This window comes from Nerophis lumbriciformis, linkage group LG20 (genome assembly GCF_033978685.3).
Source record: "Nerophis lumbriciformis linkage group LG20, RoL_Nlum_v2.1, whole genome shotgun sequence".
Classification (NCBI taxonomy): Eukaryota; Metazoa; Chordata; class Actinopteri; order Syngnathiformes; family Syngnathidae; genus Nerophis; species Nerophis lumbriciformis.
Genome location: NC_084567.2, coordinates 14,024,069 through 14,041,645, shown reverse-complemented (window position 1 = coordinate 14,041,645; position 17,577 = coordinate 14,024,069). Strand labels below are relative to the sequence as shown.

The 17,577-nt window shown below is 38.5% G+C and overlaps 1 protein-coding gene across 3 annotated transcripts in view; it reads left to right on the top strand.

Annotated features, from left to right (window-relative positions):
* The window catches only part of fkbp15b (FKBP prolyl isomerase family member 15b), a 62,276-nt gene that overhangs the window by 22,449 nt on the left and 22,250 nt on the right, over positions 1–17,577 (top strand). For all 3 annotated transcript variants that reach the window (XM_061980486.1, XM_061980488.1, XM_061980487.1), the window contains 11 exons: positions 1,060–1,203; positions 1,289–1,431; positions 1,506–1,554; positions 3,521–3,622; positions 4,390–4,474; positions 8,703–8,803; positions 8,896–8,983; positions 10,842–10,951; positions 11,014–11,112; positions 11,422–11,516; positions 16,643–16,745. In XM_061980486.1, the coding sequence (XP_061836470.1) occupies positions 1,060–1,203; positions 1,289–1,431; positions 1,506–1,554; positions 3,521–3,622; positions 4,390–4,474; positions 8,703–8,803; positions 8,896–8,983; positions 10,842–10,951; positions 11,014–11,112; positions 11,422–11,516; positions 16,643–16,745 (1,119 nt within the window). The remainder of the gene's footprint in view (positions 1–1,059; positions 1,204–1,288; positions 1,432–1,505; positions 1,555–3,520; positions 3,623–4,389; positions 4,475–8,702; positions 8,804–8,895; positions 8,984–10,841; positions 10,952–11,013; positions 11,113–11,421; positions 11,517–16,642; positions 16,746–17,577) is intronic.

Here is a 17,577-nt window from a genome sequence, read left to right as displayed (position 1 = left end):
ATAGGCTCCAGCGACCCCGAAAGGGATAAGCGGTAGAAAATGGATGGATGGATGGAGATTTAACTTGTTATTTAGTCAGGTTTGGGACAGGTGTGCTGCTGGTGTAGCCACAGTGTGCACGTGTGATGTTTCTCACATGGGCTCCACTGAATGCTCAGGGAGTTTTTGCGTTTGCTCACACATGAAAAATTAGAGGGAACATTGATTGGCACCTTCAGTGCTGAACGATGAGCAGAGGCAGAGTTAATCCGTAAATGGTGGTGGTGGAGGTGAAGTGGCATTGGAGTCTCTGTCTCTCTTTACTAGCTTCGTTGAAGCATGTTGCTTATGTAGCTTGTTTCAGCAGATTTGAATTGCTGTTTTGGGCAGTAGATGGGATCTTTGATCCAAAGCATTACATTTAACTAAAATGTTCTTTTCTTTGTGCTCGACAAAAGAAAAGTAGTGAAAATATCTCCATGTTAACAAACTCGACTTCTGGCTCTGCCATGATCAGACACGCTCCCCCCCTCTGCTCCCTCCCCACACTCACGTTCACACCCAGACACACACAGAGCGCATGTCTCTCTTCTCTGGCTTGTGACACAAGAAGAATCAGAACGATGACACTGCAGCGCTCCGATAAAACACACTTTATACTACATAAAAAGTAACGTAAAATAACGCATCATGTAGTAACGGTAACTGAGTTACTGAATATAAAAAATAACGCGTTAGATTACTAGTTACCGCCGAAACTAACGGCGTTACAGTAACGCCAACACTGTTAGAAAGTATCCAGTAACAAATGCGTCCGCATTGTTCAACCCTGCGGACCTTTTGGAACACTACTCCAGAAAATTTGCTGCTTTATTGTTTTCTTCTTTTCCCTTCAGTTTTCGACTGTGCGGTAAAATTGGTTCAAAGAAAGAAAGCGAAATGCTAATTGTTGTTCTTGACCCCGCCTCCTTGCTCAGTGTAAAGGCGTGTGTGTTGACAAAGACGGACCGCATGGACAAAGAATGATGGGGGGGTTCATCATCCTGCATCACTTCCACAGCCTTGATGTTTGCTCAACAGGGATGGGATGAAGGGGTGCTGGGGATGAAGAAGGCGGGTTGTCGTCTCATTGTGGTGCCACCACACTTGGCCTGTGGATCAAAGGGGCTCCATGACGCTGTCCCGGCCAACAGCACCCTGGTTTTCCAAGCAACCATCAAGCGGGTGAGATCAGACGTCATCCATATTGATTTTATTCCCCTTTAGACATAGTAGGAAGTTCTTCTCAGTTGTGTATTTTGCCGTGTAGGTCAAGTTTTCCAAGGAGAGCGGGTCCGATCAGGCCAGAGCCAGTTCCAGAGGCTCTGGTGCGGTCTCTCCTGCTCCCAGCATGGACACAGTGACCCCAGAGCCAACAGAACCCAGCAGTGTGGTGGACTCAGGCAGACCGGAGTGAGGCTCAAGCCAATCAAGGTGTGCACGCCATCTCCTTGCTGCTTTCTGACCGCCTCCTTTTCTTCTTCCAGGGAGGCACCTGTGCGCGCAAAGTCCAACTCCCTGAACGAGCAGCTGACCGTGAGTCAGAAATAAAGCATGAATCATTCAATCCATGGATTCATGTTCTGTTGCTTGCATTCATCCTTTCATGAGTGTGACTTGATACAATCTGGACCGCTTAGAAGAAGTGGACTGTATGAAGGTCCAATCAAGTAAAGAGAAGGTACTCGAAGTCACTTAAGGGCAATAGAAGGTCAACGAAGGTCAATAGAAGGAATAAAAGAAGTTAAAGAAAGGCAAATAAGTAAAGTAAAGATAATGTAAAGTAAATAGAAGGTAAAATGAGTCAATAAGAGGTCAAATAAGGTAAATACAAGATAAAATGAGGTAAATAAAAAGTAAATAAAAGGTCAAGGAAAGTGAATAGAATGCACATCAAATGTACAAGAGGGAATATAGAAGGTAAAAGAAAACCAATAAAAGGTCAAATAAAACCAATAAAAGATCAAATTGGGTTAAAAATGGTAAATGAAGAGTATAGAAGGTAAAATAAGTTAAAAGGTGAAACAAATTAAATAAAAGGTGAATAAAAGGTAAAAAGAAAAAGTTAAATAGAAGGTAAAATAAGGTAAATAAAAGTTCAAAGAGGATAAATAAAAGGTAAAAGGAGGTAGATAAAAGGTCAAATAAGATAAATAGAAGGAATAAAAGGTATAACAAGTTAAGGAAAAGCAAAATAAGTACCGTATTTTTCGGAGTATAAGTCGCACCGGAGTATAAGTCGCACCTACCGAAAGTGCATAATAAAGAAGGAAAAAAAACATATAAGTCGCACTGGAGTATAAGTCGCATTTTTTGGGGAAATTTATTTGATAAAACCCAACACCAAGAATAGACATTTGAAAGGCAATTTAAAATAAATAAAGAATAGTGAACAACAGGCTGAATAAGTGTACGTTATATGAGGCATAAATAAGCAACTGAGAACGTGCCTGGTATGTTAACGTAACATATTATGGTAAGAGTCATTCAAATAACTATAACATATAGAACATGCTATACGTTTACCAAACAATCTGTCACTCCTAATCGCTAAATCCCATGAAATCTTATACGTCTAGTCTCTTACGTGAATGAGCTGAATAATATTATTTGATATTTTACGGTAATGTGTTAACAATTTCACACATAAGTCGCTCCTGAGTATAAGTCGCACCCCCGGCCAAACTATGAAAAAAACTGCGACTTAAAATCCGAAAAATACGGTTTATTAAAGATAAAAAGAGGTAAATACAAGGTAAAATTAGTCAATAAAAGGTAAATACAAGATAAAATGAAGTAAATAAAAAGTAAATAGAAGTTAAAAAAAAAGATAGAGGAACGTGAATATGATGCACATCAAATGTAGAAGAGGCAATATAGAAGGTAAAAGAAAACAAATAAAAGGTCAAATAGAGTTAAAAAGGGTAAATGGAGTTAAATGAATGTGTATAGAAGGTAAAATAAGTTAAAAGGTGAAAAAATAAGTAAAAGGTAAATAGAAGGTAAATAAAAGGTAAAATAAGGTAAAAAAAAGTTAAATACAAGGTAAAATTAGGTAAATAAAAGGTCAAAGAGGTTAAATAAAAGGTCAAAGAAGGTAGATAAAAAGTCAAAGAAGGTAAATAGAAAGAATATACGGAAAAATAGGTTAATGAAAGGCAAAATAAGTAAATTACAGATAAAATAAGGTCAATAGAAGGTATAATGAGTCAATAAAAGGTAAACAGAAGATAAAATGAGGTAAATAAAAAGTAAATAGAAAGTTAAAAAAAAAAGGTCAAGGAGAGTGAATAGAATGTACAGTACATATAAGATACAAGAGGGAATATAGAAGGAAAAATAAAACAAATAAAATAAGGTTAAAAAGGGTAAACTAGTCCATGAGGACTGAATGAATGAATGGAACTAACTCGTATATGATGACTGGATGAATGAATGGAACAAACTCGTCCATGATGACTGGATGAATGAATCGCTAACATGATGTTCCTTGTGTGTGCAGCATCCAGATGCCACCAAGGCCAAGTTGATCTCTCGCATGGCGAGGATGGGGCAGCCCTTGTTGCCTTTCCTGGCGGGGGTGTCCTGTGACTCTGAGGTGGAGGTGAGCCAAGGTTCATCTTGTTACGTCTGTTTATTCTCTGGCAGAGCAGATGCTCATGTGTTCATGAGCCAGGGAGAGGGATACACTGCAATACACAATCAATGATTGTCATGGAACTTGAATATCACCTAGTGGTTAATTTTCTACATCATTGACCCTATTTGTCAGACTATAAGGCGCACTCAAGATCCCTTTAATTTTTCAAAAACCGTGGCGCCTAATTTACGTATTAATTCTGCTTGTGCTTACCGACAACAATCATATTACAGTATCTGTAAAGTATTATTTCATGTTTTGTTTATACACAGCTAGCCAGACAGTGTATGTGCTGTAGTTGTGTATCATGATCAATATAAAGTGACTCACTCGATGGACAGTTGTCTGTTTGATCCAGCTTGCCAAAGACATTTTTTCCGGTTTATTTGGGTAAGCACTCAATTTACGTCTAAATAGCTTGGCTTCAAATTCCCCATTTACAGGGTCAAAATCACTTTCACCTCACTCTCTCGGCTTCCATCTGCTCCAACGTCTCACTCTTCCTTCGTGCTGGCTTCTAGCAGCAGTAGTTCATGCTCAGTATATTCAGCTTAAAAAAGATAAGGTTGTGAATATTTATTATCGCTTTATGCATAAGCAAGAGCAAAATCCCACTAAACCCAGTTAACGGTCGTTTTGCATTAAATTGACTAACTTTGTTTTGGATTAATTTCCTACTACATGAAACGATGTGTTGGGGAGTCTTTCTGACAGCATGTCATGTGACACAGGGTGCCAGCACTGCTGCAACCAAGGATCAACCTACTGCTCCGTCTCCAGTGCAGATCTCCACTGCTGCCCCAGGTCCAACACACGGTAACTTGAGTCTTGCATCCTTCCTGCCACTCAGCATCCCAAAGGACTATGAGAACCCGAAAAGTCGGGATGGGTACCCAATTCGATGCTTTGAAAGTAGCACCAGAGTGTAAAAACAAGTTGACTTTATATGTTAAATTGTTGCATTGTATCCTTTATCAATTGTACTTACAATCCACACAGTATGTGAAAATACCGTCTAAACATCACAAAATGCCACAAATTCAGTCGGCCATTTTTAATATTCCGATCCGAATATCTTCAGTAATTTCCGTAAATTTTACGTTAGTGTAGTAATACTTCTGCACTATTAGATCAGTCATACTGGAAATATGCAAACATTGTAAAGAGATGTGCTGTTTATCATTCATAATCCTTATGTAAGACAAGAACACGTTTTTATTTTTTATACATTATAAATGGTAAATAAATATCTAACAATTGAGTCAACAGATGGAGGGTCTTCTCATTATACTCTCTAAAAAACATCCAGAAAGTGCCAACAATACTCCATTTACATGTCTTGACCTGAAAATTAACCAAATATGAGTGATATTGTTACAAGTGCTAATGCAGACAGACTATTTTAGCGGCGCATTGATAGCTCTGAGCTAATCCTAGCTTACGCTGCTATTGTTGACACACTGAGCCGACGGCTGCTTCTGCTTTGTCTCAAACTTGCTAAAAGTCAATTCTAGATTATAATCCATGCATCTCTCACCTGCTAGTAGACAAATCTGGCCATGGACCGACAGGCTGGTCCACATTCACATCCCCCGAGATGGCGAAAAAGACTCTAGTTGCAGCTACTCTCCTTAACCCTTTGTGAGGATTGTGATTAATTCTTCATCTAAACGGAATTATGTGAGCGTCCCGTCGGTTGGCATCCTTGTGAGAGTGGAAATATTACAGTAAGTGTTTGTTTTATTACAGTTAGTTTGTATGATTAGCACCTAGCAATGATGCTAATGCTATATTGTCACAATAAAGGTACATCCGTTTAGCACTCGGCTAAAATTTACTGCTCATCCTCTTTGTGTCCAGGTTAAAAAATATAAGGTTCTGGATCATAATTTTTCCCAAAGTAATTGTTGTTGTCCCTCACAAAGTCTGTTTGATTAGCATTTGTTGTTGATGGGGAAGGGATCTGTTGTCCCTGTTTTGATCATATCCATTTACTCGCAAACTTTGTAATTCTTTTTGTGTCATAAATCAGATATATATGATAATAGTTCAATATAGAGGCAACTTGTTTTTTCACTCTACTGCTACTTCAAAGATACCGAATGTTGTTGATACACCCGGGTACCGTTTCACATACAACCAAACACAGAGGTGGGTAGTAACGCGCTACATTTACTCCGTTACATCTACTTGAGTAACTTTTGGGATAAATTGTACTTCTAAGAGTAGTTTTAATGCAACATACTTTTACTTTTACTTAAGTATATTTATAGAGAAGGAACGCTACTTTTACTCCGCTACTTTTATCTACATTCAGCTCGCTACTCGCTACTAATTTTTATCGATCTGTTAATGCACGCTTTGTTTGTTTTGGTCTGTCAGACAGACCTTCAAAGTGCCTGCCTTAATGGTGACGTTTCACTTCGTTCCACCAATCAGATGCAGTCACTGGTGACGTTGGACCAATCAAACAGAGCCAGGTGGTCACATGACCTGACTTAAACAAGTTGAAAAACTTATTGGGGTGTTACCATTTAGTGGTCAATTGTACAGAATGTGTACTGTACTGTGCAATCTACTAATAAAAGTTCCAATCAATCAATCAAAAGTGTGAAGGAAAAAAGATACTTTTTTATTTCAACCGTACATCCGGTCAAAAGCCTAAAGACTGACTGCACAGTTCCTGTCTTCACAATAAAAGTGCCGCTCCATCGCGCCTGCGCTTTCAAAACAAGAGTCTCCGAAAGCCAGCGCAAACAAGCTAGCAAGCTAAGGAGTTTGACGCCAATATATTTCTTGTAAAGTGTATAAAAACGAATATGGAAGCTGGACAAATAAGATGCCAAAAACCCACCACTTTCATGTGGTATTAGACAGAAAGGAGGAACTTTTCTTCTCCTCCATTTGAAAACGTGGACGTTATCATCACTACTGTCTGATTACAATCAATGCAAGTCATCAGAATCAGGTAATACACCAACTTATATTCTAGTCTTCATGAAAGAAAGGAATCTATGTTAAACATGCATGTATATTCATTAAAACATCTTTAACATGTAAACAAAAACAGCTAAATAAATACATATAAATTATATACTGTATATATCAATGTATATGTATGTATATATATATATATATATATATATATATATATATATATATATATATATATATATATATATATATGAGTGTGTATGTTACTCATCAGTTACTCAGTACTTGAGTAGTTTTTTCACAACATACTTTTTACTTTTACTCAAGTAAATATTTGGGTGACTACTCCTTACTTTTACTTGAGTAATAAATCTCTAAAGTAACAGTACTCTTACTTGAGTACAATTTCTGGCTACTCTACCCACCTCTGACCAAACAGGACCTTTTGTTTTCAGGTGACGTGTTGCAGACTTGATGCCGATACAAGCGTATTCTTACTGGACTGTCTCTAAGTAGTGTTAACATTTTTCTCGCCAACAAAGCAAGCATGCCTGATAGAGAGCACTCAAAAGTCAGGCTCTACTTTTCAAAATGTGCTAGCTCGATGCGTTTGTTTAAAACGAAAATAAAAAAAAATGTGTTGAACGCTGACCTCAGGTGCTCGCTGTTCCTCTTGCCTAAACGCCACACTGAGTTGTAGGACGGGGAGACGATCAGGAGCAGCGAAACAAGCTAACCATCTTAGCTAGCTTACTTGTTGTCGCCGCCATTTTCTCTCCAAGACACAACATTGCTGCTGTTCATATTTGGATGATTACAATCCCAACACTGTTAGTTCCCAAGCAGTTGTAGTTGTAGAGTATTTATTAGTAGCCAGCCAGAAGGTATATTTTTGATTATAAAGGCCACAACGCAGGAAGTATATTACCCGAGGGGGCGTGGCTACAGGATGACTTCTTTTCATGCATGTGGTAACGGTACAGTGAGGAAGGAGACAGCACTGAGACAGGGAGGTCGTTTAGCTTGCAGCGTGTTTATTAGCACAAGTGTGTGACGTGTGTAATTAAACCAAATACGATTACCTGGTGAGTGTTACCGGGAGTTGTTGAAGAAGGTGCGTGTTGTGAGAGATGCGGAAGTCCAGAGAGGACAAGGCAGGCTCGGAGGTCCGTGGGCAAGCGAGAGGTCAAGGGTTGGAGCGAGGCGTCAGTGTCCGTGGACAGGCGAGAAGTCGAGATCTGGGGAGGCAGCAAGAAGTCCAAAGAGAATACAGGGAGACGAGACGCACAGCTCGAAACCAGGAAACAGAGGGGAGCTGAAGGACGAGGGAACAGGACACGACACGATGAGCACAGAGAAGGGGAAACACAGAGAACGAGGAATTACATAGGCAAAAAGCTAGAGACGTGTAGGACTTATTGTACAGGTACAAGTAGCTACGTTCTGGCACTGGAACGCAGGACGCGCTGGCTTAAGAAGGCAGTGGAGTCTTCATCAGCGTCAGGTGTGTCGATTGCAGAGTGAGTACAGTTGCGAGGCGCGCTCAGTGTAGCGCACAGCAGAGTGTGTGGCGGTAGGTGTTTGAACCGTCACACGTTATAGAATTTTACATGTCCAATGATAATAATGCTAGTAAATGATCTTGTAAAAATGGTAAAAAAAAAAAAAAAGAAGGTTGGTATATGAGAATAAATGTAAAGGTCAAATATCGATCTTTATTGTTATTGCACAAGTACAACAAGATGCTGTTTTCAGCACAAACCCGTTCAAGATTAGACTAGAGGGTTACAGAACAGGAAAACTGATGTAAAAGGTGGGAAAAGGGTAGTAAAAAAGTTTTTTCTCAGACTGGGCTGCTAAGGGGGCTAAGTCTGAGCTTGAGAAAAAAAACTATATAGCGAAATTTACAGCTTAAAAAAAAAAAGACTAAATCAGCGTACCTGGGACAAACTGAAATGAGTGCATACTTCCAAGTGTAGGAAAATATAAGGATTTATTATTTTATTTGCAGGTATGTTCATTATTGTTAATTTTCTGTACTGAACAATTGCGGCACGCTGCTTTCGTTTTACCCACGTGACTTTGGTATGTTTGTGTTGTTTCTCCGCAGTGTTGCCACATCCATACCCCTCTCTTCCTGCTAATGTGCTGCCCCCCCTCGCCAACTTTGCCACACAGGTTGTGTTGCCAGGTAACATGCGCGCTTTCCAGGTGAGACCCCACCTTCCCAGTGTCGTTGGAGCTTATTGTAAAAACAGTGAGCTCACGTAAAGACGCTTCTTTTTTCTGATGTGGTCCGCCAGCCCTACACTTACGCACAGGGCTCTGTGCCTGCAACTCAGCTGCAGTCTCTGAGCCACGTTTACCAGGCACCAGCTGTCCCTCACATAGGTAAGAAGGCTCTGTTTAATAGTACCCAAGTGTTTTTTAACTTGAGTCGCGCTCATTTTAGCCCGCCTCCAACTTCATTGTAAGTATCTGACAGTATGGTTGCTGCAAGTGTGCTGCCATCTTGTGGACAACGTGAGTAATTCAGTTTATTGACCATGAAACACTTCCCTGATGAGGTGTCCTAGGCAAGCCCTGCTGGGAGGAAGCGTTACGGTAAACCTAGGATTTGCAGTTCTGCTATGTTCTGTCGTCACCTGAGTCACCCTAGTCTCGCTTTTGGGAGGCTTTGAAGTCCACCAAAGGAGTTGCCAAATTGACGATGATAGCCAGAGGTGTTCGGCAGATTCTTGTTCCTCATCAATCGTCGTCACACTAAGCCGTCAGATGAAGCCACCTTCGGAGAGCAGGGTGGTGACCGTAACAGAAACGGATGAGGTCAGTGAGGTCTTTCTTCGACAAAGAGGACTCCTCTTCAGGTTTGGGTTTGGGAGATGAGACGGGTATGTTTGGAGGGCAAAGGGAGGCATCTCCTACGGATGATTGCATGGTGAGTTGATCGATCGGTGGTCATCTTGGGGGAGGGAGGAGCTGAGCTTGGCTTGTTCATCGGCAAGGTCGTTGCCTAATCCAAAGAGGTTCATTAGGTCTTTAAAAAATTATGCGATTTTGTTATTCTTATAGCCAGACCTGTGTTTATTTCCGTACCTGACGGTTTCAGCCACAACCGTTGTCTTCCTCAGAGGTTGTCACATGATGTTGCTGTGACGTGTCTGGACAGCTGATTTAAACAGTTTTTGGCGCTGTCTTCCTGCTTGTAGTAGCAGGCTGACAGCGTCATCTGCAGTCCAACCTCTTCAGGACTGTGTTCAACTTTCCCACACCTGGGACACAGTCCTGAAGAGGTCGGTCTGCAGATGGCACTGTGTACCAACTTTCCCACACCTGGGACACAGTCCTGAAGAGGCCGGACTGCAGATGGCACTGTGTACCAACTTTCCCACACCTGTTACACAGTCCTGAAGAGGTCGCACTGCAGATGGCACTGTGTACCAACTTTCCCACACCTGGGACACAGTCCTGAAGAGGCCGGACTGCAGATGGCACTGTATACCAACTCTCCCACACCTGGGACACAGTCCTGAAGACGTCGGACTGCAGATGGCACTGCGTACCTACTTTCCCACACCCGTGACACAGTCCTGAAGAGGCCGGACTGCAGATGGCACTGCGTACCAACTTTCCCACGCCCGGGACACAGTCCTGAAGAGGCCGGACTGCAGATGGCACTGCGTACCAGCTTTCCCACACCAGGGACACAGTCCTGAAGAGGTCGGACTGCAGATGGCACTGTGTACCAACTTTCCCACACCCGTGACACAGTCCTGAAGTGGCCGGACTGCAGGTGGCACTGTGTACCAGCTTTTTCACACCTGGGACACAGTCCTGAAGAGGTAGGACTGCAGATGGCACTGCGTACCAACTTTACCACACCTGGGACACAGTCCTGAAGAGCGAACAGGGAGGGTAGGGAGGATTGGATTGATACTATGGAGGGGTCTGTGGCGTTGGGGTTGCTGACAGCTTGGATCAGGGACTTGCAGTCGCTGATGATGGAAACCGAGGACCAGTCGTCATACTGACGCATCCAAGAGATGGCGGCAATCTCTGCAGGACAACGACATCGAACCTTCAGGTGGTGTCCACCGAGGGGTCTTCACCAAAGGACCCGCGAGTCCATATCATCCATATCATCCATATCAAATCTACTGAGACCGCCGCCTTATCGACTGGACGCAAGGAAACGGGTGGATGGACAACATTTGTTGCAGCATGTAAATGACAAAACTGTCTTCCGCAGGCACCGGTGACGTGAACTCTTTCTTGATCACGGAGGCCCGACAGAACAACACTGAGATCCGTTTATCCGTCGGGAAAGTAGCAGACAAAGTGGATCAACTTGCATCAAAGGTACTAAATCCATTTGGAAAAAGAGGGTATGTTCTATTTCAAGCAATGTTCTTGTTTCCTAGATAGATGAGCTGCACAGGCAAGGGACCGTCTCCTTGGGTCTGTCTTCTATATCAATGGATTCCTGCATGCTCATGCAAAACATCCAACGAATCATCCAGGTATACATGAGATATTTTTGTGATTCATCTTATGAATTGTTTGGGTTACCATTAGCAACGTGCCATTCTAGGACTGGGCTACAGTGCCGAGCCCATGGTCCACCTATGACCACAGATTAGTGCACTCAAACGAGTACGATCGGTCTAATACTGTCGTTCTTCAACTGAAAAACTATTCAGAAGCTGATCATGGGTTTTTACTCATCTGTACAAACACAATATTGTGCGTGCAGTCATCTCGTCATCAGAACAGATGAATAAAAGTGAAGTAAATAAGTCACCTGTCATTTCTATTCCTTCTATTTGTAGGAAAATGAATGTTTAAAGAAGGAAGTGTTTGAGAAGAACTCTCGTATTGAGGACCAAAACCGCAAGATCACTGAGCTCATTAACCAGAGTCAAAGGTGAGTCACAATCCAGTTGTTACCTCGCAATTAATCAATAGGAGGATTGCATGTGACGTCTTCTTGGCGACTTCATTGACACTATGGTCAAGCAGCATTAAAACAAGTGAGACTGAGTTTAGAGTTTGATCAGAAAATGTTGTATTTCTGTTCTGTTCTTGGCTGTTCCAGTCGTTCAACTAGAAAGATGGGAAAGAGCTCTCATGGAGTCCAGAAAGAAGTGGTTCATAAAGTCAGGGAAAAAACAAAATGGCTCCTAAACATATCACTTTCATCATCTTGTGGAATACAATCGAACTGCGTGTGTCTGCAGTTATCACTTTGTAAAATGTTTGTTTGAACATTTGATATGTTTGAGAAACTTTCTGTGATGCAATCTAGTTTATTCATTTATTAATATTATTATATTAGTAGTGTTTGAGAGCAGAACTAAACATAGATAAAATACATTAGTTTGTGTTCTTTTGTGGTTGCTATGTCTAAATATAACTAGAAGACCTGCTTGTGCAAATAAACTAACGTCATGTTCAATGTCTTAGTAATAAATATTTGATTGTTGGTCCAATCCACCGTATTTTTGTTCTCCATTTTCATAACAAACTAAAAGCTTAGTCGTTGTTGTGCAGGAAAGACAAGTGCTTTATTGGACACGGATGACCACATTATAGCGTCTTTGGTGATATTTGTTAGCATCAAGAAAATGTCCGTCATAGTATTAATGAAGTAGATGAATAAATCTCAACAGCATGTACTGAATCTTGATATCGCTAGCAAACATTGCTGAACAGGGACATCTACAGCTAAATAATGAGACAAAATATCAACTTGACAGCATAAAAACAACTGCAGACATGAATTATAGATGAGAGTAATATTTGTAGCAGGAAATTAACTGCAAACAAACGTTTTTCTCATTAGCGTCACGATCACAGCAGCACTCGTTATGTCAATCTAATACGTTACGTAGCGACGCACTTTGTCTTTCACCAATTCATGTTTAATTTGTGGACCCCTCAGATGTAAAGACATGATGTGTCTCCAATTTTTACTTCTCTAAATACAGTAAGTGTCAAATGAAGTGAGGTATCAGTAATGGTTTAAATCTTTAAAAAAAAAAAAAAAAAAAATTAAGATTGTATAAATCCACTCCATCTCATTTGAAATATTGTTTTCATGATCGCTTTTATATTTTCCTCTAAGCCTTTCAAAATACGCCCAAATCTGCACTGATGCAGGCAAAAAAAACACTATCTTAATGGGACTCCATCGCCTGAAACATGTAAGTGCCTCCAGGTCACATGATTGCCACTGTCGGAGGCAGATATTTACATATATCCGAATTTAAGTGTTACTTCTTCTTATTTCATTGTCATATTACAAAACAGCTAGTGTTTTTCTTCCAAATGTGGTCTTTTGGTTGTCTGCAAAACTGTGTGCTTAACCTTGAAGTGAGGAATGTTAGAGAGAGCAATAATAAGCATTTGTTTTGGCTAGAGAGACATTACTGCCAGGGGGGGGGGAGAGACTTAAGAGGAGAGGGGTTTTGGTCGAGGGGGGGCGGACCATCTTAGCGGGGCGATCCGAATGTTCTATGCTGTCTCTGTCAATGTATATATGCAAAGCTTTGCAAATATATTACAAAATACCTATTCTGTCTCTGGTGGTTTTTCAACTCAGCTTTAAGTGTCGTAAAGAGCTTGGGAGCGACTTGGGACTTGAATTCCCTGGGAGGAACAACTGGTCCAAAAGGCAACACCACCCAGCAATAGAAGAAGCGACAATACAAACCTTTTACGATTAATATTTTTATGGATACTATCCTGCACAGTTGGAGGTCCTTGATTATAAATACGATTTTTGTTAGATCGTTTTGCATAAATGTGTTCTTTGGGAAGAAACTTAAATTCTAGACTACCCCAAAGACAAGTGTTACTGAACAAAAAAAAACTATTTCCATGTCATGCTGCAGTAACTCTTTCATTCAGGATATTTAGGATGACATTGTGTATGGCTTGTATTCTGTCACGTGACTCCAGTGGTGGTCCACCAAGCCAAGATGGCTGTTGTACAGCAAGCAGTGCGGCAACTATCTGCGTATGCAAAGGGCCTAGATCTTCCTGCAAAAAGCAGATAGGAGCAAAACAAATCAAACTATGCAATGGAATAGATATTTATACTTGATCAAAAACAGATTATTTCTGGAGTGATATCAAGGATTATACGTCGGTGGCGTTCCCAGACATATGGAACTATTGTGCTCCGTACATCATTCGACGCCACAAAACAGATGAAACTTGTAAAAGCATGGAGGTCTACAACTTCTTTGTATGTGTCTGGGTCAAGGACATTGGTATCAAGACTCTCCTGGATAAATATGGTCAGGGTCAGGTTGCATTTCATGATTTAACTTCATGTCTACTGCCATGTTTGTTGTTGTTATTGTTGTTGCGCACGCTGTTTACGAGTTGCCTAGTAGCATGTTTTTCCTGTCTTTATCAAAATATAACTATAGATGTCAACATTGTGTACGTGCTGAAATATTCATTTATGATTGTTTATCAAACTATAACTATAGATGTCAACATTGTGTATGTGCTGACAGATTAATTTATGATTGTTTATATAAATATAACTATAGATGTCAACATTGTGTATTTGCTGAAAGATTCATTTATGATTGTTTATCAAAATATAACTATAGATGTCAACATTGTGTACGTGCTAAAAGATTAATTTATGATTGTTTATCAAAATATAACCATATATGTCAACGTTGTGTATGTGCTGAAAAATTAATTTATGATTGTTTATCAAAATATAACTATAGATGTCAACATTGTGTATGTGCTGAAAGATTAATTTATGATTGTTTATCAAAATATAACTGTAGATGTCAACATTGTGTATGTGCTGAAAGATTCATTTATGATTGTTTATCAAAATATAACTATAGATGTCAACATTGTGTACGTGCTGAAATATTCATTTATGATTGTTTATCAAACTATAACTATAGATGTCAACATTGTGTATGTGCTGACAGATTAATTTATGATTGTTTATCTAAATATAACTATAGATGTCAACATTGTGTATGTGCTGAAAGATTAATTTATGATTGTTTATCAAAATATAACTATAGATGTCAACATTGTGTATGTGCTGAAAGATTCATTTATGATTGTTTATCAAAATATAACTATAGATGTCAACATTGTGTACGTGCTGAAATATTCATTTATGATTGTTTATCAAACTATAACTATAGATGTCAACATTGTGTATGTGCTGACAGATTAATTTATGATTGTTTATCTAAATATAGCTATAGATGTCAACATTGTGTATTTGCTGAAAGATTCATTTATGATTGTTTATCAAAATATAACTATAGATGTCAACATTGTGTACGTGCTAAAAGATTCATTTATGATTGTTTATCAAAATATAACCATAGATGTCAACGTTGTGTATGTGCTGAAAAAGTAATTTATGATTGTTTATCAAAATATAACTATAGATGTCAACATTGTGTATGTGCTGAAAGATTAATTTATGATTGTTTATCAAAATATAACTATAGATGTCAACATTGTGTATGTGCTGAAAGATTCATTTATGATTGTTTATCAAAATATAACTATAGATGTCAACATTGTGTACGTACTGAAAGATTTATTTATGATTGTTTATCGAAATATAACTATAGATGTCAACATTGTGTATGTGCTGAAAGATTCATTTATGATTGTTTATCAAAGTATAACTATAGATGTCAACATTGTGTAGATGCTGAAAGATTCATTTATGATTGTTTATCAAAATATAACTATAGATGTCAACATTGTGTATGTGCTGAAAGATTCATTTATGATTGTTTATCAAAATATAACTATAGATGTCAACATTGTGTATGTGCTGAAAGATTCATTTATGATTGTTTATCAAAATATAACTATAGATGTCAACATTGTGTACGTACTGAAAGATTTATTTATGATTGTTTATCGAAATATAACTATAGATGTCAACATTGTGTATGTGCTGAAAGATTCATTTATGATTGTTTATCAAAGTATAACTATAGATGTCAACATTGTGTAGATGCTGAAAGATTCATTTATGATTGTTTATCAAAATATAACTGTAGATGTCAACATTGTGTAAGTGCTGAAAGATTCATTTATGATTCTTTATCAGAATATAACTATAGATGTCAACATTGTGTAGGTGCTGAAAGATTAATGTATGATTCTTTATCAAAATAGAACTATAGATGTCAACATTGTGTATGTGCTGAAAGATTAATTCATGATTGTTGTCTTTGATAAAAACTTTAACTCTTTTATGTTTTGCTGACATTTGCTTTCTTTTATTTAAACTCCCTGAGTTGGTGCTTTTCCAAACACTCGTACCAAACGTGTTTAAGAAGTACAAATAATATCAAGATAATACTTCAATGGGAAATAATAAACGTTAAAAGTATAACAAACAAACATTTAACAAAGTGATCACTGCAAACTTGTGCATTCTTCCACTCTACTCCATTGGACTGGAATGTGAGCAACTTTTCTCATTGTCTTTCGTAAAATCTTGCACTTTTCTGCCCTTTTTGTTGACCTCTCGAGGAACTCTGAAAAAATGGTTATCCTTTTCCCGATTTGAATGATTCATACAGCTGAAAACAATACAAGCATTCTTGGAGAAAGGCTAAAATGTCATTTAGTACCCATTTGAGAACAGAGCTAGCTTGACCACCACGCGTCTTTAATGGACGGGACATGACGTCAATTAAATCCAAGCAACAGACAATGTTTGTATTTGCAGCTGTGCTAGCAGGAGTAATTCTAGTTGAGTGATATTCAGACTGCATATGGATGTAAACTGGTAGCACTGCACTACTACAGTAGAGATTTGACTATCAGTTGCAAACTGTATAGGGAGCAGCAAAGCTAGTGCAGGAGCAACATGAAATCTTCTCTTGGTTCTGGTTCGCACAGTGCTTAGCATTTAGGACTAGCTGGACCAAACTAAGGAGTCTTTTAAAGAGCCAGACAGGTAATGCTGCGTGCTAACTTGGAGACATGCAACCTGTGAGCTGTTCCTAACTAGTCTTGTTTGTGTAGGCTTATGGAACAAAGCAACATGCTTCTGGAACAGCGAAATGATTCCCTCAAGTCCTCCAGTGAACACAACCAGACCAGACTGCTGCAGGCTGAACAAGACAAGGTCCGTGCTTTATCTCACCACATGCAACACATGGACACAATTATTGTGTGAATGTCCAAGCATTCTCACATGTAGTTATTATTATTATTATTGTTGTGTGAATGTCCAAACATTCTCACATATAAGATTCTACACCAAAAAATAATCGATTTATTATTATTATTATTATTATTATTGTGTGACTATCCAAGCATCCTCACATATGCAATTATATACCAAATAATCATCTATTTATTATTATTATTATTATTGTCATTATTATTATTGTGTGAATGTCCAAGCATTCTCACATATAATATTCTACAACTGGTAATCATCTATTTATTATTATTATTATATTATTATTATTATTATTATTATTGTGTGAATGTCCAAGCATTCTCACATATACAATTCTATACCAAATAATCATCTAGTTATTATTATTATTATTATTGTGTGAATGTCCAAACATTCTCACATATACAATTCTAAACCAAACAATCATCTAGTTATTATTATTTTTGTTATTATTATTATTATTAGACTTAGACTTAGACTTCCTTTTTATTGTCATTAAAATTTGAACTTTACAGCACAGATAAGAACGAAATTTCGTTACATAAGCTCATGGTAGTGCAGGACAAAAAAGCAATAAGGTGCATATATAAATAAATACATATATATAAATAATATATAAATATATATATATAATAAATACATATATATATAAAATAAATAAATATATATATAAATATATATAAATAAATAAATAGATTACTGTACAGATAAATATATTGCACTTTTTCACATGTGTCCACGTTTATGGATGTATGTTATATTGTCTTTTTTA